Raw genomic sequence first — 21135 nt, forward strand, 5'->3', positions numbered from 1 at the left:
GGCAGCGCGAGCTGGGGCGGGAGCGAGGGGCGGGGGACCGGCGCGCGCGCGCACGCGGCCGGGCGCGCGCGCCGTCCCGACTCGGGCCGGGGAGCGCCCCGGGAACTGCTGTTAAAGGGGCAATGCCCTCGGACTGTGGGGCCCGCCGGGAGCTGACCGGGAACCGAGCTACGGGCGCAGAAAGGCGCGCTGGACGCTGGCTAGCGGGAGGGTTACGGCGCCCGAGGAGCCGGGCCGGGGCGGAGGGGGGTGGAGGGGGGTTGGAGGGTTTGAGGGGGGTAGAGGGGCGGGCCCTGGAGGGGACCCAGGCCCCGGACCCGCGCACGTCGCCGCCGTCGGAGGCGCGCCCAGGGGCGGAGCCGCCCGTCGCGCCCCGCCCAGGGGTAGCCCCGCCCAGGCCCCGCCCCCGGGTGCGCCGCGCGCCGACTCCGCCCCTGTGCTCCCGTCATCACCTCTCTGCTCCGCGCCCGGCCTGGCGTTCTAGAACCCGCCGCGCCGCCGCCTCAGGTGCCGGGGCCGAGCGCGGGCAGCGGCGCTGTCCCGTCCCCTGCCCGCTCCCCTGCCCGGCCCGCAGGTGGCGCAAGCCCGGAAGGCCGGCCGCCGCCTCAGCCCGGTGCCGTCTCGGGCCCGGCCTCCCCTCCCCACACAGGCCGGGCCTCTGCCTCGCCGGGTTACGCCCTCAGGCCTCCGCTCCCTCTGACCCCCCCCCCCCGGCCCGGCGCACCTGCACGTGGCCCCCGCCCCGCCCCGGGAGGCTCAGGGGCCCCCCGCCCCGCCCTGGGCCACCTCCCCGCCCGCTGTTGAGTGCAGCCCCGCCTTCAGCTGCACCCCGCCCAGGAGAGCGGCGCGCCCGCTTAGACCCCTCGAGCTCGCCCCCCACCTTGGGCCTGGGGCACCCCGCTCAGACCCCTTCTCTAGCATCCTCACTTGCTCTTTCTGCCCGGCCCACCCGGCTCGCTGGTCATCTCCTGCCGCCGCTGAGGCAGGTGCAGCTCACCTGCCTGCTCACCTTTACCTGTAGGCAGTCCCGACTGCCCCCTCCTTCCCTCCGTCCTTGGCGCCAGTGGACCACTCTGCCCTGTGCCCACGTGACTTTCATGAAGTCATACCTGATTTACTCACCAACCCTCAGTTGTCTAACTGCCCCCAACCACCGATTCGGTACCAACGACCCCCAAACGCCTCTGCCCCAGCTAGTCTCCACCTGTCCTTCCATCATCCCATGTTGCCATCAGTAGGTCTCACTTACTCTGTACGTTTGGCTCCAAAAAATTAATTTCCTTATTTATCTTTGAACGTCCACATTCCCTATGCTCACTGTCTTTAAACCATGTGTGTGTTCAGCTCACAAAGGTGCTCAGCACTAGAAATACCCCTTAAGCTCTCCTTCCTTTTTCCCGAACCACAAACCCTCTTGCCAATCTCTAGATCTTTCGGCTGGTCTCATCCCTACAGCCGTGACATGAGTGAATGATTCATTTTCCATTATCCTCCCAGCACCAATGAGGAGACTCAGTCCAGCCACCCAGCCCAGTCCAGTCGTGCAGGAAGATGGAGGCAACCTCATCCCCTTTGCCAAGTGAGTCCTCCCCACCCAGTGGGGATGGGATGGAGGGAAGATTGCACGCCTGGCTTCTTCCCCAACAGGAGTAGCAAACAAGGAACGAGAGGCTCAATGCCTGGTCTCAGGGGATCAATGATTCATTAATTTGTTCCACATAGTTTTTGTCTAGAACTACAATGTTCTAGACACTAGATTCAGCACCACGGATTCAACGATTAGAGAGATAAGGGATAGGAAGACAGAGCTTACCTTCTGGAGAGAGGAGACAGAATGTCCAAACATAAATATAATTTCAATTAGTGAGAAGTATCATGAAAAAGAAAAATAGGAGTGTAATATAATGGAAAACAAAATGTCCTAGACGCTCAAGTTTAGATAAGGTGATTGTGGAAGACTATTCGGGGGAGGTGAGTTTGAATTGAGATCTGAAAGGTGAGAGGCAGCCAGTCTGATAATAGCCCAGGTCGGGGGGCAAGGGAATCGTAGGGGAAAAAAAAAAAAAAAAAAAAGCCCCAAGAAAGAAATAAGCTTGGTATCTTGTAGGACCAGGAAGCAGGCCAGTGAAACTGAAACTTCGCCATCAAGGGAGAGGCAGAGTGTAAAGTCGGACAGTCAGGCAGAGGCCAGCTCATACAGGACCTTACAAGCCACTGAAAAGGGTCTGGACTTTATCCTAAGGAGAGTGGAAATCAGTGGGAGGTTTTCAGCAGGGAAATGACATGAGGAGTCTGTTTTCTTTCTCCCCGATTTCTTTATTGTGAAAAATGTCGACAAATACTGAAGTAGAGAAATACTCATCATGAAACCAGTGTACCCTTTCTGGCAGCTTCAAAAATTATTGTTCTAGGGATGATCATTTCATCTATATGACCGTCCAGCCTCCTCCTACTCAGATTATTTTGAAGTAAATCTCAACCTGTCTGTCATTTCACACGACCATGTTTTAAACGGTTACTCACACAGCTCCGGGCTGAAGAGATGATTGGGGGGTTAGGATGGAAGCAGGGAGGGCGGGAGGAGCCCATCGCAGTAACAGTCTGGGCACATGAGCCGGAATAGTGGCGGTGGAAGTGGAAAGAGTGAGGAGTGGTCAAATCGGATGTATTTTATTTTATTTTATTTTATTTTATTTTTTATCTTTTTAAAATTTAAATGCAACTTTTTTAAAATTTTATTTTTTTTACTCTAAGTGGGCTCTACGCCGCCCAATGTGGGGCTTGAATGCACGACCCTGAGATCGAGCGTCTCGTGCTCTACCTACTGAGCCAGCCAAGTGCATCCCCCCCTTTTTTAAATTTAAGTGAAACTTTATTTTTTGATTTTTTTATTTTAAATAATCTGGGTATATTTTAGATGTAGAACTGAGACGACTTGCTGATGGACTGGATATGGCAGTTGAGGGAAAGTGAGGCACACCAGGTTTGTGGTCTCTAGCAATTGGGCATTTGAGGGGCCTTCCCGTGAGGTGGGGAAGGCTGGGGAGGAGATGTGGACTCCAAGTCTGGAGTCCAGGGGAGGATATGGATTTGGGAGTCCTTAGCACGTTGGTAGTATTTAAAGTCACAGGGCTGGGAGAGATCGCATAAGGAGAGATGGAGATGAGAAGAGAGAGGGCCCAGGCCAAGACCTAGGACACTCCCCTGGGGAGCAGGAGACCAGTTGGCATCCAGTCTGGGGACTTTGGAAGTATTGAGCCCTGTCTCAAACAGCTCTGCACACCCCTTGCTACCTACGATAGTAGTTTCTTTGAGTTAGGGGAGACAAAGCAGGAGTGAAGAGTGAAGACCCTGCGCTGCTGGGTCCTTGCATTGACCGGACAGAACCTGCCTGTCACATTGGCGGAGTCACTGGGGCCTTCCTCTTTAACAGCTGAATGCGATGGTCTCTGGTCGCAGGGCTCAGACGTGGGAGATTTGGCGAGATCTGCAGCTCAAACAACTGCTAGTCTCTACCCTCACCCCAGCAAATCAGAAATCTCACCACCTCCTCAGCTGAAATGGCTAAGAGAGCACGTGGCTGGAGGGTCCCGGGCAGCCATACGGTCGCAAGGAGAGACGGGACCCTTGAATCTGTGGAGTGAGCGGGCGCTGTGAGGGGTGAGCCAGTCCTGAGCCTCCCTTGTCCTCTTCTCAGGTGTTCCAGGGTGGTCCGCCGATCTGCACCCCCTGGCTTGCCTTCCCAGAGCCTCGGACTGATGCCCCAGCGATACGGAGACCTCTTCTGGGACAACCTTAGCCAAGGGCCCAGGTGGGTAGACACAGAGAAAAGGCGGGGGAAATAAGGCTGTACAGTTTTACACTAAGCCTTATAGCAATAAGCCCTCGTCTGGGGACCAATGGCCCACTGGCCGACGGACACTGTAGCTCCTACTGCCAGACGGACAGGTGGTTGGGAGAGGCGGTCAGAGAAGCAATAGGGATGGGGGTGTCCTCTGCAAGTAGCCCCCCTTGTGTGCTTTACAGCCCCACCTGGACGGAAGAACAGTACACCCCACCCCTGCTGGTATGACGAACGTTGTGTCCTTCAGCACTTCTCGGTTAAAATCGTACCCACTGCCATCCTATCCTCAGCTGACCTTTATCACCTCTTCCCTCCACTGTCCCCCAACCAGTGCACGGACCATGCCCTCCTTTCTTTGCATCCGTCACCCTGTTTCCACCACCTGGGCTTCCCGAGACCCCTGACTCCCTGTTTCAGTCCAAGCCCTCCCTTGGGAGGCCCAGTTCTGCCCTCTGGCCCCTTAGCCCCCATTCTTGGGCACAGAGAGCCACTGGATGCTCCCAGCCTGGCCTGTACCCCCCTGAGGGGCTCCCACCACCGGAGGTGCTTTGCAGAAGAAAGAGAAGGAGGCCGCATTTGGCAGGAATGCAGCAGGGACCTGGGGGCATCCCAGCCCGGGTGAGGGCAGTCACTTATCACCTGGAGGATCTGAGGAGGCGACAGAGACTCATCAATGAGTAAGGAGAGAGACATCTGGGCTCTGGGAGCCAAGCAGGGTTTGGGGGCAGGAGGGTTTGAACTAAGGAAGGGGTTGAGAGCTTTGGAGGAACTGGAGGCTGTATGGGGACTGGGAGGGAACTGGGGGTGGAGGATGAACCACAGGGGCCGCAAGGAGTGGAAACGGGCCACCGAAGACAGGAAAGGTCCTGACAGGTCCATAGAACCGGAGGGTAGTAGGCAGCCACAGGTCACCTCTGAGTCCCCAGAATGAGGGTGCTCCAATCTGAGGGGAGCAGGAAGCTGAGGGTGGAGGGTTGGAAGTCCAGTGATAACACCCCTGGGTCCCAGTAGGAAGTATTTCAGGGCAGAGAGGTGAAGAGTGGAGCGATAGGAAGCCTGGCCTCCAGGCTCCGAGTTCCTAGGCCTCACGACCCTACAGACAGAAGAAGGCCCAGTGGGGCTGCTCTGGGGCCGCATCTGAGCCCCTGGCGCTAGCTGATGACCGCCGTAGAGTCCCCAGCGCCACCGAATACCGGGGTCTGGAAGAGGAGAGGGCTGCCTATCTACAGGAAGACGGCCACCCTCTCACCAGTGGCCAGCCCCAGGTCTGGTGGAGGAACCTGGTGGGATGGAGGAGGGTGCGGGGGTGCCTGGTCTTGCGTGGTGGGACAGCGGAAGCCCAGAGCCCCAGGTTGGGTGGCTGGCCTGGAGAAAAACAAAACAGAGAGGCAGGGGTGCCTGGGCTTGGGGGCTAGGAAACCTGGAGAGACCGCCTTTCCTGCTCTTCTCATCCTTACAGCTGCTCTGGTCTCCCTGGAGCCCCCTGGGCCAGGGGGGGTCTTGCCTCCCCAGGCGGCTGGGCTCCCTGGCCTCCTACAGCGCTGCCACAGCCAGCAGGAAGCTCCTCTGCAAGCCCTGGGGGATGCAGGTGCAGTCTGAGGAGTGAGGACGGACCTCAGGCCCCAGATGTCCCAGATGACCCCCACCCCCACCCCCGCCTCACGGGCCCCAGGCTTGCTGGCGGCCCTAGAGCCTCCTCGACTGTGACAGCGAGGCGTTTCCCTTTCCTTAGCCTCTCCCAGCTGCCCCCACCCCCAGCACGGGGCGCTAACAGCCCCCTTGGCTTCCCTGGTCAACCCGCCCCTCGCGGGGCTCCCCAAGGCGGACTGCCCCCTCCCCAGGCCCGATCCCGGGCACTGCGCTCCCTCCTCTGTTCTGGCATTAAAAAGCAAGCAAGTCGTGCCCAGAGTGTCTTTCTGCCCGGGGAGCAGCGATGGAGAGGCTCGTGGGGAGGGAGGGCGCCGTCCCCTCCTGCAAGAACCAGCCAAAGTGAAGTCGGCCTAGGTCCCGCCGAGCCCCAGGGTCCCCGGCCCCTCCGGGACCCCGGAAGCCTGCCCGCGGCGCGGCTGTCCCGCCCCGCCCCGCGCCCCCCGCCCCGCGGCCGCCGCCCAGGGCGGCCCGGCCGCCCCCCATCCCCTTAACGGGGAAGCCCCGCCCCGTGCGCAGTGACGTCGGACGCCGCTGTCAGCGGGCGCCGGGGGGGGGTCGGTGTGGGGTAGAATGGCCGCTGCCGCCGTCACCCGCGGGACCCCGGGAGGTAAGAGCCGGGGCGTCTTGCCCGCCTCTCCGCCCCCGCGCCAGGGGGCGCCGCTCCGGGGCCGGGCCGCGGGCGCGCGGCGCGGGGACCCCCGCCCCTCCTCCCGGCTCGCCCCCACGCCGGCTCCCGTCCTCCTCCCCCGCGCCAGGGGGCGCCGCAACACGCAGGGCCCAGCGGCGGACCTGCGGCGCCGGCACCTCTGGGGGACCCCGCGCCCCGGCCCGACCCTCGCCGCCGCGCGCCCTCGGGCTCTGTCCCGTGGCGTCTCCGGAGCGCCCCTGCGTGCTGGCGGGCGGCGGACCCTCCCACGTCGGGGCTTCTCCGGGGACCCCCGCCCCGGGCCGCTCCGCACCCTGGCAGGCTGCCGGTCCGGGACTGCGCACCTGCGCCCTGGGGCGGAGTCCTTACCCCGACCCAGCTGCCCTGCACACGGCCAGCGCGGACGGGCCTCCTCCCCTCTCCACCCCGGACACCTGGCGGAGCCCGCCGCCTGGAGCCCGCGCAGAGAGCATCCTCCGGCTTCCATCTGTTCCCTCGGGAGGGTGGGGGCTCAGGCTGGAGCCAGAGTGGTAGATGGGGTACGGTGGGCCTGGAGGACAGGGGAAGCGGAGGCGTTTGGGGAGAGCGCTGGTGGGGGAGGGGTGGGGAGGGCCGTGAGCTTCGGAGTGGAGGATGGGTTGTCCTGAGGGTGGGAAGCCAGGGCCTGGGTACCTGGCCCAGATCCGAGCTGGCCCTGACCAACGTGGAGGAGAGGGAGGAGGTTACGAGCAGTCATCAGATCTGCCCTTCCCCTTGCAAATATCAAATCGAGAAGGAACCCAGGGTGTGTCTTGTAAGGCCCAGCTCTCCAGCGGACTTAGATCTCCTGCCCTCCCCCCAGCATCCAGGCTCCCATTTGCCGAACAGTCCTCCAAGGACCAGGTGCCCGGAGTGCCAGCCCCCAGGCCCCGACCCCACGGTAGCTCCCAGCCTCAGAAGAGCTCCTGCTGTAGAGCCTGGGACTCGCAGCCTCGCCAGCCTTCCCCCTCCCCCACCCCACTGGTCTCTTCCTGATGACCATGTCCGTGGTGTCTCCCCACTCGTGCTGGCTCCTGGCGCCGCGTCTGGAGTCTCCCTCTCCTCCATGCCCAGCTCTCCTCACATCTCAGTCTGGCCTCTTCCCCCTGCCCCCTCATCTTTCCTGGATATCAAAACCCAGTTCTGCACCCCTCTCCCATCCCGTCCTCCTCATCCTGGGTCAGTGTGGGAGGGCTTCTGCCATGACCTTGTTCTCTCCCTTCCTAGCACAGACTCCCCCTCCCCCCGGCCCCTCAGGCCGGGGGTGACCTTGCCCCCTGGAGCCCTCACCATGAATACCAAGGACACCACCGAGGTTGCCGGTGAGTTCACTGTCCAGGTTCCCAGCCCTTCTTTCTTCCCGCTGCAGTGACCCTCGAATTCTTGGATCCCCGCTGTCCATGTCATGGTTCCAGTCCCCCCCAGTGCTTTGGGTTCAGCCCCTTTGCCCTGGGTTGTTGGAGGTGTCAGAGTAAGCACACTGAGCCCTCCCTTCCGGTCCCCTCTAGAGAACAACCACCACCTGAAGATCTTTCTCCCCAAGAAGCTGCTGGAGTGTCTTCCTCGCTGTCCGTTGCTGCCTCCAGAGCGGCTTCGCTGGAACACAAATGAGGTTTTCCAGGGAGCCTTGGGGGGTAGGGCCCAGCAAGGTGGGCTGGAGGGAGCTGAGTGGGGGTCTTCCCCAGTGCAGAGGACTGCTCTAAGCTCTTTGGGGGTCACAGAGGAGGTGTAAAGACCTGCATCTGTCTGTGGACGCTCACTCCTGGGCCTGTGCACCTGGGTGAAAATGATAGCAGGCTCCCTTTCTTACAGACCGAGCGCTCTGCTGAGCACCTGCTCGGGGTTACCTCACTCCGTCCTTTAAGGACACTGTGGAGCAGACACTTCTCCCCGTGTATAGAAGAGGAGACGGGTCTACCTTGTGTCGTTTATTTAACTCCGGAGCCTTTGCTTTTAACAACCACTGATGATGGCTCCTTCTGGAGGCACAGTCCTCGTGTTACACACCTTCCATCCCCCCCGCCCTCCCAACACATACACACACACACACACACACACACACACACACACAATGCTGTGTGTGTAGCTGGCACTCGATCGTCATTGGCTTGATTGTTTCGTTAGGCGAGAATCGTCAGCAAGAGAGCATATGCGTGTGTGGTGGTTGTAATTGCAGGAAGGGCGAGGGCAGGGAGCGGGGCTTCATGGAGATGTGGGAAGGCATGTGGTCTGTGGCATGACTAGGATGTCCAGGCTCAGAGAAATGAGTGCATGGCGCTTCAGGCCCGCGGGGGCACTAACATTCAGGAGCTCACGGCTCAGGGCATATTCAGAGAAGAGTCAGTGGCTGGTCTGGCAGGAATGGTAGGTGGAATACAGATAAATGGTGGGAGCGGGCGGCGGTCCTATCCCTGGTCTGGGAGAAGCTTGGAGTCAGGCAGAGGAATTTGGACCTCCTGCCAGTGTCAAGCCATTGAGGTTTTCTGAGTCAGGAAGTGGCACAAAAATGGGATTTGGAAAGTAAAATCATATGCAGCACGAACCACGGAGGATGGAGAGTTTAGACTTGGCCCTGGTTGAGAGGGAAGGAAGGAGAGATTAGACTTGGGTCTGAGATGGAGCCTGGGACTCAGGGGGGCAGTGGTCCTTGCTGGGAGCCTCCACTAGCTGCCGGGGCTCCGCAGAGTGGGAGGCCAGCCCCAGACTCTATGCAGGGACCCCCAACTGAATGCCCTTTGTCCTACAGGAGATCGCATCGTACTTGATCACCTTTGAGAAGCATGACGAGTGGCTGTCCTGTGCCCCAAAGACAAGGTGAGCAGGTTTGTGAAGGTGGGCAGTGGCTGGGCTCCTGGGTTCCCGCTGCAGGACTCAAGGCCAGGCCTCCCCTCGTTAGGCCTCAGAACGGCTCCATCATCCTCTACAACCGCAAGAAAGTGAAGTACCGGAAGGACGGCTACCTGTGGAAGAAACGGAAGGATGGGAAGACCACGCGAGAGGACCACATGAAGCTGAAGGTCCAGGGCATGGAGGTGAGGCGGGCGTCCAGCCGTGGGCCCCGGCCGCCCTCCTCCGTCCTCGGCGGGGCTCCGGCCCACCTCCTCCTGCCCTCCCGGCTACGCTTCCCTTCTCAATCCCGTGGCTCAGCCAGTGGGTGGCTTGGCCCACGCGCCACCTCCCACGTCCCTCCATGACCCAGCTCTCCAGGACTTAGGCTCCCCCAGAGGGCGCCCAGGCTCGTTCCCCTCATTTCTCTTGCGTTTCCCTCAGGGGTCCAAGTCCTGAACCTCTGAGCCTGGGTTTCCCTCCCCCGAATCACTGCTTCTCTTCTCAGATGTGCTCTGATCTCTAGACGGTCCCTCCCATATGCCCAGTCTGCTCTGCCTTATAAGGCCCCAGCCCCACCGTTCCCTTCTCTTGACGCCATCCGTGGCGCGGGGTGCTGGGATGGGGAGTAGGTGGGGGTAGGCGAGGGCTGAACAGGAACTGGTGGAAAGATTGGGATTCCTGCAAAGGGACTGAACAGAGGAAGAGTTGGGGAGCAGACTAGCCCTCCCCCCACCCCAGCCTGTCTCCTGGCAGTGTCTCTATGGCTGCTACGTTCACTCTTCCATCGTCCCCACATTCCATCGGCGCTGCTACTGGCTGCTCCAGGTAAGGGCGGCAGGGCTCCAGCAGCTGGGGGCTTCCTGGCTCTTTGAGGGAGATGGGATCTGAGATGATGGAGGGAAGGACCTCTGGGTTCTGAGTGGGAGTAAGAGCCTGGGAAGAGGAGAGAGGGGTGGGGGAGGAGGGCGCCAGGACTGGGGGTGGGGGTTGCCTGGGAAGAGAGCGGGGACCCCACGGCACTGTGTGTGTGCCCTGTGCTCCCAGAACCCTGACATCGTGCTTGTGCACTACCTGAATGTCCCCGCCCTGGAGGATTGCGGGAAGGGCTGCAGCCCCATCTTCTGTTCCATCAGCAGCGACCGTCGAGAGTGGCTGAAGTGGTCCCGGGAGGAGCTGCTGGGGCAGCTGAAGCCCATGTGTAAGGCACTCCCAGGGGGCATGGAGATGGGCCTCCCGAGGTGTGGGGGGGGCTCTGTACCCACCAGCGGGGGGTGAGTGGCTCCCTGCAAGCCAGGGGGGTGCTTCCCCGAGGGGGCACAGGATTCCTGGCGTTTCTGAGGAGAAGGGGTTGAAGGGACGTTTGTGAGCTCTGAGGCTGCTGGCCAGAAGTCGTGGGGCATCCCAGGTGCTCGGGGGGCTGTCCCGTGGGGTCCCACAGACTCCCCCCGACCCCAGCGCTCTTCCAGTTCATGGCATCAGGTGGAGCTGTGGCAACGGGACAGAGGGCTTCTCTGTGGAGCAGCTGGTGCAGCAGATCCTGGACACCCACCCGACCAAGCCCGCGCCACGGACACATGCCTGCCTCTGCAGTGGGGGCCTCGGTGAGTGACCCCGGACCCCGGCGCTGTCTTCCTCAGGCCTCTGCATGGCTGGCCTGCTGGGATTTGCATGCTGATTTGCATGTGTTTTGCATATCTCAGAAAGATGGCCAGATGAACAGAGCCCTTCCCGTCCGGGTGCTCGCCCGCCGGCCCAGACTCTTGATCTGTGTGCTGTCCTTAGCGGCTCCGGGCCACGCCAACATGACCATTTACACCGAGCCTTAGCTTTATTCCTAGTTGGTACTCCTTTGGTTGTGTGACTTTATCTGCTCTCAGCTACTCTACCTGGGGCGCTGCTCCTGTCCTGTTTAATTGGGGCGAGGGCAGGGGTGGGGACCACTCCTGCCTCCCAGTGGCCACGGCCGGTAGTACACCCCTCCTACAGGGCCCAGTGCCAGGAAGCTGGTGGCAGCTGCTGGGAAGGGACCGTAAGGGAAGGGGGAAAACAGTGATCCTCCCACCCCTTTCCACTGCAGGTTCCGGGAGCCTCACCCACAAATGCAGCAGCACGAAACACCGCATCATCTCTCCCAAAGTGGAGCCCCGAGCTTTAACCCTGACCTCTGTCCCCCACCCCCACCCCCCTGAGCCCCCTCCGCTCATAGCCCCTCTTCCCCCGGAGCTCCCCAAGGCACATACTTCCCCGTCCTCTTCTTCCTCCTCGTCCTCCTCGTCCTCCGGCTTTGCAGAACCCCTAGAGATCAGACCGAGCCCTCCCACCTCTCGAGGGGGTTCATCCAGAGGAGGCACCGCAATCCTCCTCCTGGCGGGACTGGAGCAGCGTACCGGGGGCTTGACGCCCACCAGGCACCTGGCTCCCCAGGCTGATCCTCGGCCTTCCGTGAGCTTGGCTGTGGTGGTAGGCTCCGAGGCCTCTGCCCCGCCGGCTCCTCCCAGCCCTGCCTTTGACCCGGATCGTTTTCTCAACAGCCCCCAGAGGGGCCAGACCTACGGAGGGGGGCAAGGGGTAAGCCCAGACTTCCCCGAGGCAGAGGCCGCCCACATCCCCTGCCCTGCCCTGGAGCCCGCCGCTGCCCTGGAGCCCCAAGCCGCTGCTCGGGGTCCCCCTCCTCCACCAGGAGCAGGTGGGAAAAGAGGAAACCGCTTCTTCATCCAAGACGATGGCAGTGGCGAGGAGCTCAAGGCCCAGAGGGCCGCCCCGCCCGCACCTTCGCCCCCTCCTTCGCCCCCACCCTCCCCTGCGCCCCTGGAGCCGGCCGGCAGGGGAGGCAGAGGGGAGGCCTTGTTTGGAGGAGCTGCTGGGGCCAGCGAACTGGAGCCCTTCAGTCTTGCATCATTCCCAGACCTCATGGGAGAGCTCATCAGCGACGAGGCTCCAGGTGCCCCTGCCCCAACCGCCCAGCTCTCTCCTGCTCTTAGCACCATCACAGACTTCTCCCCAGAGTGGTCCTACCCAGAGGTGAGCCTCAGGCCCCAGCCCCTCCTCCACGCTGCTCACCCCGCGCTGCCACCTGCTCTCTCCTGTCTGTGTGGCGGCTTCGCTCTCGTCCCACCCCTCTCTGTAGGCAGAGCAGAGTAGCTGCTTCCCTCGTCTCTCCAGGTAGCCTCTCTCCCCCCTTCCTCTCTGCGTGAGCCCCCCAGGTGCCCTCGATGCAGACTTGGGGCAGCCAAGGGTCTGTCTCCTGCAGTGAAGTTCCACTCTCTGCTGCCCCAGAGAGCGAGAGGAGGAACTTGGGTGGGAGGAAAGTGGGAGCCCAAGGCAAGGGCTTCGGCCCCTGACAGCTGTCTGCACACGAGTTGGTAGCTTTGGGGAAGCAGTGAGTTCCCTGTTCCTGGCAGGAGTTTTGGGAGGAGGGCCAGGCTAGCTGACCTCACCCCGCTGGGTCCTGCCCCAGCCCTGTACCCCAGAATCTAGCACAGGGCCTGCCGTACTGCAGATACTCCCTCAGGGTCTGAATTCATGATGAATGAATGAGTGAATGAACACCCAACCAAGTTCCAGTCGCATGACTCTGGGCTTTGTCTCTGCAGGGTGGGGTCAAGGTGCTCATCACAGGTCCCTGGACAGAGGCCGCCGAGCACTACTCCTGTGTCTTTGATCACATCGCTGTGCCAGCCTCGCTTGTCCAGCCTGGAGTCTTACGCTGCTACTGTCCTGGTATGGGGGTGGGGAGCAGTCAGGGGAGGGGCTGGCTCACGGGCAGGTGAGCCCTGTGTTCCCCCAACGTGCAGATGAGTCTGCGTGTATGTGTCAGAAGGTCTAGGCTCTGGTGTAAGCAGTCTAGGCCTCAGCTGACTGGTGGCCTTGGAGAAGTCTGCTTTCTCGGGCCTGTGGCCTCCCTGCCTGGGAGTTCAGGCATTTGACCCAGTGGGCCTCCACTGTCCATCCAGGCCCTCTGGCTGGTTGAAGTCAGTCTCTGGTTCCAATCCAGGGAGCTCTCGGGAGCATGAGAAGAGAGACCAACATGTCTTGGACTAAAGGAAATAGCCTCCTAGACCTGGGCTGTCCGGTAAGGTAGCCATTAGCCACATGGGCCCGTGGAAATTCATTAGAATGAAACCAAATGTAAGATTCAGCACTTCTCTCACAGTAAGCATGTGTGGAGAGTTCAGTGGTCACATGTGGCTTCGTGCTACCCTGCTGGACGGTGCAGATCCAGACTGTTTCCGTCACTGAAGCAAGCTCTGTTGGACAGCATGGTCTAGAGGTCATTGCCAAGGCTCACTTCTGCCCTTCTGCCACCGCCTCTGCTCCTTACCCTGCACCCAGCAGTCAGTGCTGCTCTGGGACCGCAGGGACCACCAGAGTGACAGGGTGACAGACGTGCTGCCCCATCTGACAGCCTGTCCCGTGGTGCACGAAAGGCCAGGGGAGACCAGGGAAGCTGGGTGCTGGGATTCGTCAGCCTGTAGTCTGGGGACCGGGGCCTGGTGGTTTCGTCCCCGAGGCCATAGACATGGAGAGCCTGGCACACAGCTCTCACTGTACCCTGCTGGTGAGCAGCTGCCTCTCCTTCCCTGACCTCAGTCACAGGCCCGTGACCTCTGCACCCGGACCTGGGGGGTCAGGCTGCTTCACGAGCAGAGGTATCTGCGAAGCCTTGGCTCCCGGGCCTGGGTGCTGACTAACATGGCCGCAGGGTCTGCAATCCCAGCCCGGAGTAGGTATTCAGTTCTTGAATGAATGGAATCCCACCCCAAGAGGCCGCACAGCCACGTCAGCCAGGGGCCTCCCAGCCTCCAGCAAGGGCGCAGCGGAGCCAGCTGTGAAACGGTCGTGTGTGGCTCTCACGGGGTGGCGGGGGAGGGCAGAGGAGGAGCTGGGGAGAGAGCCCATGTCGCTGACCCTGCCCCCCCCAGCCCATGAAGTGGGGCTGGTGTCTTTGCAGGTGGCGGGGCGGGAGGGGCCCCTTTCCGCCTCTGTGCTCTTTGAGTATCGAGCCCGCCGGTTCCTGTCACTGCCTAGTACTCAGCTCGACTGGTTGTCACTGGACGGTGAGTTCCCTGTGTTGGGCCCAACATTTGAGTGGGACGCGCTCCTAGAGCCCCCAGGACTCAGGCGGCCGCTGCCCCACCCCCGATTCTCCACCCTTTCCCAGCTCTTGCTTTGTGGGTCAGGTCTAAAGGCAGCAGCGACTGTCCTTCACGTCCTCTCCCCTAGAAATCTTGGCGCCGTCTTTGTCTCAGCTCTTGGCCTGTCTCTCTGTCCCAAAGGTGGGATGTAGGCAGGCACGGCCAGGGGTCGGGAGCAGGGACGGTCTGGAGTGGTGTACGTGGGGTGTACGCGGGGTGTGTCCGGATGCCCATATTTCAATTTCCTTGCTGTTTTTTCCTCTATTTTTGGGGATAGGTGTTTCCAGTAAGAAATTTGGGAGTAACAGAGAAACATAAAGTAGAAAATTGACCGTATCACTCCTCAGGGATACTTGCCTTTAATACACTGTGACACACTTCCCTATACAAACAGACACATGCGCACACGTATGTGTATTAAATCGAAAAGTGTGTGTTCCCTCCCTGCTGGTCCCTCCCATGGCTCCGAGCTCCTTGTCCCTGCGGCCCCTGCGTCCGACTCAGGGTCCCCTCCTCCTCCATAGAGGGACTGCTTTCCCTCAGGGGCGCTTGCCCCCTGCTGTCTCACCGTGGGGGGGGCCTCCCAAAGCCCTGCCCCACCTCCCCCGGGTGCCTCCTCCCTCCCCATGCTTCCTGGTGCCAGAGGTTGCCCTGGGCCTCGAGCCGCGTCTTCACTTGCCCCTCTCCTTCCTGTTGCTTGTCAGGCATGCCTCCCCACTCGCTCGCCTGTCCCTTCTCTAGCCTCCTCCACCTCTTGCTCCTTCTGCTCATTGTCCGCCCCCCTCACCACCATCAGCTCTAGACCCTGAGCCCCTCTGTCCTGGTGTCTCAAGCGGGACACCCACCACCTCCACCCTGTTCCGTGCCTGTTTTCCCGTGGCTCGGATCCCCGCCCGCCTCCCCTCCTTGTCCTCGTGTGATCTCAGGAGGGGACAGAGAGAGCTTGGTGTGTGTGTGTGTGCATTCTTGTGCACAGGGTGGGGGGAGGAAGAGGAGGAGTGGACACCGCGATCCGTCTTTGTCACCTTCCAGCCCCGCCATCCTCTTTGTGGACAGCTGCGGGGGGCCGGGAGGAGGGGGTGGTGCTTTTTAAATCACAGCCCCTGAGCTCTTTTGGGCAGTGGATAACAGAGAGGAGGGGCCCTGGGTCCTTCAGCCCCAGCATGGGGGACAGAGGTAGCGTCTGGGGCAAAGAGAGAGGACGGAGGGCTCACCTAGAGAGCTGTGCGTGTGCGTGCGTGAGTGCCCGTGTGAGCGATCTGGGGCAGCTCGGGGCCGCACGCTGGAATCCCTGCCACGTCTGTGTCTTGAAGGACGTGGTTTTGGTTCCAGATTCTGCTCCCAGGTCGGGGGGTAGTGTTAAAAGCCCTGGTTTAAGGACTGCGTCCTGGGTGGGCCGTATTTAGAGTGAGGGGTCAAGGGGTGTTGTTTTGGGAAAGAGGAAAGAGTGGGACGCTGCGTCTTCACCTCCCCGGTGGCGGCCCAGGTCCAGTCGTGATGTTGGGGGCATCGCCCAGAGCCCGCCCGCCGCTCAGCCTCCCGTACCTCTTCCCCCTCAGACAACCAGTTCCGAATGTCCATTCTGGAGCGGCTGGAGCAGATGGAGAAGCGGATGGCTGACATGGCAGCCGCCGGGCAGGCTCCCTGCCGCAGTCCGGACGCGCCTCCAATCCAGGTACCTCCGCGAGGAGGGAGGTCTGGGTGGGGAGCCGTGGAGGGTCTCCCTGGAGAACTTGGCTCTGCTGTGGGACTCTCCCGTCCCTCCTGTCCCCAGCCTCCTCCTCCCTGACGTCACCCTGAGGCAGGAGTGGCTATTCTGGGCACCCTCTTGGCATGACAGGCTTCAGACTATTTCTGATCTGAAGCAGGGGTGGGGGGTGGGGGGTGAAGGCGAGGGTGGGGGAGGGGATGGGGAGCCTGGGGGCCTGGCACCCGTGGGCCCGGGTCTCTGAGGATGTGGGTGGGGAGAGGACTCTGGGCCACCTGTGGGCATGGTGCTGAGCGGAGCCATCTGAAGACGCACACGGGCAAGGCCATGTGAGGTCCGGCTGTTGGAGCAGCTGGGAGAAGTGAGCCGTGGGAGTGGGGGACGCCCAGGAGCCCGAGCTGGGAGCGCTGACGGTCCACAGAGGTCTGGGTGGGGGGAACCTGGAGGGGGAGGCGTGGGGAGAGGACAGATGGGGGTGGCCAGACGCTCAGGTCCCTGCATGAGGGGGTCTGTTCCACAGGACGAAGGCCAGGGGCCCGGCTTTGAGGCACGGGTGGTGGTCTTGGTAGAGAGCATGATCCCACGCTCCACCTGGAGGGGTCCTGAACGCCTGGCGCATGGAAGCCCCTTCCGGGGAATGAGCCTTCTGCACCTGGCCGCCGCCCAGGGCTACGCGCGCCTCATCGAGACCCTGAGCCAGTGGCGGTGAGCAGGACCTCGGGGAGGGGCCACCAGTGCCAGGGGACTAAGGAGGGCCCAGAGGACCTGGAGCCCTGCCAGGAGGGAGCTGTGGTCACTGTGGGAAGATGGGCTGGGAAAGGACTTGCGGTTGGGGAATTTTAACACCCCCCGACTTGTGACGCTGATTTTCCAAGCTCCTCACGCTTTGAGAGCCTCACTCCACTGACCTTAGGGCTTCTAGACAGTATGCTCCCCAGCCCCTTCAATTCTGATGCTCCCGTGTTACCTGTCTTTACCCTGACGGGGCTCTGGTGTCCCTGTCCCACATCCTCCAGGAGTGTGGGCACTGGGAGCTTGGACTTAGAGCAAGAGGCGGACCCGCTCAACGTGGACCATTTCTCTTGCACCCCTCTGGTGAGCGCGCGTGGGGCGGCCGGGGGGCTGGGCGTGCTGCCTGGGGAGGTCTGTAAGGGATGCAGGGAGGGGCGCCAGGCCTCACCTCCTGCTCCCCACCGTCTCGCAGATGTGGGCCTGTGCCCTGGGCCACCTGGAAGCCGCTGTGCTCCTCTTCCGCTGGAACAGACAGGCGCTGAGCATTCCCGACTCTCTGGGCCGGCTGCCCCTGTCTGTGGCGCACTCCCGGGGTCACGTGCGCCTTGCCCGCTGCCTCGAGGAACTGCAGAGACAGGAGGCTTCAGCCGAACCCCCACTCGCCCTGTCGCCACCGTCCTCCAGCCCCGACACTGGTGAGGGTCGTCCCCAGTCTAAGAGGAGGCTGTGGGTGGGAGGAGGAGGGACGGCCAGGGTCCCCGCTACCCTGGCCTCCCCCTCACCTCACAGGGCTGAGCAGCGTGTCCTCACCCTCGGAGCTGTCGGACGGCACCTTCTCTGTCACGTCGGCCTACTCCAGTGCCCCAGACGGCAGCCCTCCACCTGCGCCTCTGCCAGCCTCCGAGATGGCCGTGGAGGAGATTGTCCCAGGCCCGCTCTCCGCAGGTGCCCCCGAGGCCCCCCTATTCCTCATGGACTGTGAAGCCGCCAACCCCCACGGGCCAGCCCCCTCACCGCCTCCTCTCCCACCAGCCCCAGAAGGTGGGGCTGCTGTGGAGGAAGCAGATAGCCCACCGGCTGTGGATGTGATCCCGGTACGCCGCCCGTGGCTGGAGCTGCGAGGGGGACAGGGGCTCAGACACGGATCATCCCTGAGGCAGAAGCAGTCTGGCTTCGGTTTGGGAAGAAGGCGCCAGTTACCCTTGTTTTGGGGACGGGCACGGGAGCCTTTTGCTTAGCTGCTGTCAGAGCTGGTGACTCGGAAATCATGAGGCATCAGAGGTTAAAAATCCTGGGGAGCAGCCTCAGCTGGAGCTAGGTTGTAGGGGTTCCCCGCTGATCCGTGAACACAGGGTTCTCGGGGACACCAGGCAGAGTGATGGGGGTGAGCAGCAGGGAGGCCGGCACAGGGTAACAACGAGGAGTCTCGGGGCACAGCAGCGCACTGCTCTGCTCAAACCCGGGACAAGCCTGCCTCAGAGAGGCCATCGGACTCACTGGGCAGCACACAAGTCCAGACAGCTTCGAGAACAGCACAGAGTACCGCACTGCGTGTGGCAGGCGCAGAGTACTGCGGGCGTCCCCGGCGAAGCCAGTCCACAGGGGGTTGTGGAGGGGGCCTTGAGGGCGCTGGGGGTGCGGGCCTGGCCAATCCTGCGGGGAGGACGTTCTGGTTGGTGGCCGCGGGCAGGCCCCAAGTGGGCAGTCACCCTGGAAGGGCAAGTGCTCGATTCGCTCAGTTCCTGAATCTCCGTCTGGAGCCCGTCCTTCTGTCCTGTTTTCCACGGTGTCTCCACACAGAGGGCTGTGCGCCCCCATGGGAGCCCAGGGGGTGTGCATGCAAGAACCTGAGAGTGGGGAGCAGGGACGGCCATCCGCAAGGCCCCAGGGCCTGGTGAGGGGAGTGACAGGACAGGAAGCGCACACTGGCTACAGCTCTGGCAGGGCGGGAACACCTGGCAGTCGGGGCGGCTTGGGACTTGGCAGCTTCTCCTTCGTGCAGGTGGACATGATCTCACTGGCCAAGCAAATCATCGAAGCCACACCAGAGCGGATTAAACGAGAGGACTTTGTGGGCCTGCCCGAGGCCGGAGCGCCCATGAGGGAGCGGACGGGGGCCCTGGGGCTCAGTGAGACCATGTCCTGGCTGGCCAGCTACCTGGAGAACGTGGACCATTTCCCCAGCTCAGCCCCTCCCAGGTGACCAGCTCAGGACAGAGCATCCAGACACGGCAACGGCAGATGGGAGCAGGGAAGGAGTCTTTCCCATAGCCAGAGCTTCACTGCGGCTCGGGCCCCAGGGCCTTTGGGAAAAGGATAATGTCTGGGGAGCTCCCAAGTCCCTCTCCATGCTCTGTCGCTGGGCAGAAGAGGAGGGATTTCAGATACCCCGTGACCTCCCTTCTCCCTGTTCCCCTACAGCGAACTGCCCTTTGAGCGTGGGCGCCTGGCTGTCCCTCCAGCACCGTCCTGGGCAGAGTTTCTGTCTGCCTCTGCCAGTGGCAAGATGGAGAGTGACTTCGCCCTGCTGACGCTGTCGGATCACGAGCAGCGGGAACTGTACGAGGCAGCTCGCGTCATCCAGACGGCCTTCCGAAAGTACAAGGTCAGAGCGCTGGGGGTCCCCGGGCATGAATGACACCAGCCCCAGCCTTGCGGGGGAGATTATGGGCTCCCGGCAGACCGAAGGACAGGTCAGCTGTCCGTCAGGCAGGCCCCTGGGTGCTGAGTTCCTTCTCTTGCCCCAGGGCCGGAGGCTGAAGGAGCAGCAGGAGGTGGCCGCGGCTGTGATCCAGCGCTGCTACCGCAAGTACAAGCAGGTGAGAGCCCGGACTCTAGAAGGTGCACGCACACACGCACCCCTACCCCCACTCTGCCCCGAGCATCCAGAGTGCTGCCGAAGCCCTAATTGCCCTTCTCTTTCCACAAGCTGACCTGGATTGCGCTTAAGGTATTAGGCATGAGGTCTGGGTGTGAGGTTGTCCGTGATGATTCAGCCTTTCCGTGAGCGTGTGGATTAAAGACTTGCACCAGTTGAACCTGGGGGTGACCCGCAGGGGTTCAGGTCTCTGTCCCTCCAGTTCAGCCCCTGTCCCCCCCCCCCCCATGTCTGCAGTTTGCACTCTATAAGAAGATGACCCAGGCGGCCATCCTGATCCAGAGCAAGTTCCGAAGCTACTATGAACAGAAGCGGTTTCAGCAGAGCCGCCGGGCGGCTGTGCTCATCCAGCAGCACTACCGCTCCTACCGCCGCCGACCCGGGCCTCCCCACCGGCCCACGGGCAGCCTGCCCACCCGCAGCAAGTACGACCACCTGCAGCCCTCCGTGCCCAGTCCCTGCCTCCCTCCTGGGTGGGTGGGTGGGTGGGGGGTGCTGAGAGCAGCATCCTGCCCCTGCCTCTCCCTGCTGGGCCCCGGGGGCTGGCCCAGCATCCTGCCCCTGCCTCTCCCTGTTGGGTCCCGGGGGCTGGCCCAGCATCCTGCCCCTGCCTCTCCCTGCTGGGTCCCGGGGGCTGGCCCAGCATCCTGCACCTGCCTCTACCTGCTGGGTCCCAGGGCTGAGGGCAAGGGCGCTGGTGTGCCACAGCCCCTCATCCTTTCCTCTTCCACCAGAGGCTCCTTTCTCACCAAGAAGCAGGACCAGGCAGCCCGGAAGATCATGAGATTCCTGCGGCGCTGCCGACACAGGTGCTCCCTTCTCTGGCTGGGTCCCCCTGGGCACCTCCACACCCCCATCCCACCGTCCCTGTGGCCTCATCTGCTGGTCTCCTGACTCTTTCCCCGTCTCTCTGCAGGATGAGGGAACTGAAGCAGAACCAGGAGCTGGAAGGGCTCCCCCAGCCGGGTCTGGCCACCTGACCTGCGCCCCGCCTTCCTCACCGCCCTGGGGGCCGCTTCTGGCAGTCTTAACAGGGAGAGGGCTCTCCGGGGGAGGGGAGCCCCCTGTCGGCAGCTGTCCCCCTCCGCCCTACCCCACCTCAACCCCCTGGGTCGCGCCTCCCCCTTTCGGGCCCCCCTCCGGCCCCCCAAACCCGCGACCCCACCTCCCTGCATCTTCCGCCGTGACCTCCGGAGCCCTGCCTGCCCCTTCTCCACGGCTCCCTCTCTGCCTGCACCCGCCTCGATCCTTCCTGACTTGCCTTATTTATTTGTTGGACGCGTCTCTGAATGTATCCGCCTCGGTCCCACCTCCGCCGCGCGCCCCTCGTGTCGCAGGGCCGACCGCGCCCCCACCCGACTCCGCATGTTGGCGTGTGTCCCCTCCCTCTGCGGCGCGCCTCCCCCGTCGCCCGCCGGCGGCCCGCAGTGCCGGGGCCGGAGGGGCTGTGCGGGAGCGCGCGCCGCGGAGTCCGCCCCGTCCCCCCGTCCCCCGAGGAGAGGGGGCCTGTACATACTGTAACATACAGAGTATAGTGAAGAATCTATTTAAGGCGCCGCGGGGAGGGCTGCACGGCGCGGCGGGGGCCCCCCGGCCGGCTCCACGAGCACTTTCTACTTGTGCATGGGCTTGGTTTCTACGAGTTGCCATTAAACATCGCTGCACCAGCCAGCCTCCGGCCTCTGTCTGCGCGGG

At 62.4% G+C, this 21135-nt stretch overlaps 2 protein-coding genes across 9 annotated transcripts; both read left to right on the top strand.

Moving 5' to 3' along the window:
• Positions 1 to 253: 253 nt before the first annotated feature.
• Positions 254 to 5746, top strand: INCA1 (inhibitor of CDK, cyclin A1 interacting protein 1). The gene is made up of 7 exons (XM_045804903.2): positions 254 to 507; positions 1498 to 1579; positions 3698 to 3811; positions 4027 to 4066; positions 4328 to 4521; positions 4944 to 5109; positions 5304 to 5746. The coding sequence occupies exons 2-7, from the start codon at positions 1503 to 1505 to the stop codon at positions 5448 to 5450; spliced, it is 738 nt and encodes a 245-aa protein (XP_045660859.1). The 5' UTR covers positions 254 to 507; positions 1498 to 1502; the 3' UTR covers positions 5451 to 5746.
• Positions 5747 to 5990: 244 nt separating this feature from the next.
• CAMTA2 (calmodulin binding transcription activator 2) lies at positions 5991 to 21107 on the top strand. 8 transcript variants are annotated; one of them, XM_045804912.2, is made up of 23 exons: positions 5991 to 6101; positions 7386 to 7480; positions 7667 to 7770; positions 8905 to 8972; positions 9055 to 9190; positions 9726 to 9812; positions 10032 to 10185; positions 10454 to 10588; positions 11065 to 12008; positions 12581 to 12707; positions 13910 to 14044; positions 15682 to 15797; positions 16351 to 16535; positions 16847 to 16925; positions 17035 to 17257; positions 17352 to 17656; positions 18565 to 18761; positions 18984 to 19167; positions 19310 to 19381; positions 19492 to 19512; positions 19678 to 19865; positions 20175 to 20249; positions 20357 to 21107. In XM_045804912.2, exons 2-23 carry the CDS (start codon positions 7450 to 7452, stop codon positions 20418 to 20420), a joined length of 3630 nt encoding a protein of 1209 aa, XP_045660868.2. In that variant the 5' UTR covers positions 5991 to 6101; positions 7386 to 7449; the 3' UTR covers positions 20421 to 21107. The 8 variants fall into 8 exon arrangements, with proteins under 8 accessions (XP_045660868.2, XP_045660861.2, XP_087723624.1 ...); XM_045804905.2 differs by lacking the exon at positions 5991 to 6101 and adding an exon at positions 6289 to 6679 and having other exon boundaries at positions 9741 to 9812; XM_087867498.1 differs by lacking the exons at positions 5991 to 6101; positions 19492 to 19512 and adding an exon at positions 6290 to 6679.
• The last annotated feature ends 28 nt before the right edge of the window (positions 21108 to 21135 follow it).

Source organism: Ursus americanus, chromosome 14 (assembly GCF_024610735.1).
Source record: "Ursus americanus isolate L20-20 chromosome 14, mUrsAme1.1.p, whole genome shotgun sequence".
In the NCBI taxonomy this organism is placed as follows: domain Eukaryota; kingdom Metazoa; phylum Chordata; class Mammalia; order Carnivora; family Ursidae; genus Ursus; species Ursus americanus.

Bases quoted from the DNA above. Each gene is read 5' to 3' on its own strand.
- INCA1 (XM_045804903.2), top strand. From the start codon at position 1,503: ATGAGGAGACTCAGTCCAGCCACCCAGCCCAGTCCAGTCGTGCAGGAA. The intron at 1,580-3,697 runs GTGAGTCCTCCC...TCCTCTTCTCAG, and splicing joins AACCTCATCCCCTTTGCCAA to GTGTTCCAGGGTGGTCCGCC. The intron at 3,812-4,026 runs GTGGGTAGACAC...TGTGCTTTACAG, and splicing joins AACCTTAGCCAAGGGCCCAG to CCCCACCTGGACGGAAGAAC.
- CAMTA2 (XM_045804905.2), top strand. The intron at 7,481-7,666 runs GTGAGTTCACTG...GGTCCCCTCTAG, and splicing joins GGACACCACCGAGGTTGCCG to AGAACAACCACCACCTGAAG. The intron at 17,657-18,564 runs GTACGCCGCCCG...TCCTTCGTGCAG, and splicing joins CGGCTGTGGATGTGATCCCG to GTGGACATGATCTCACTGGC.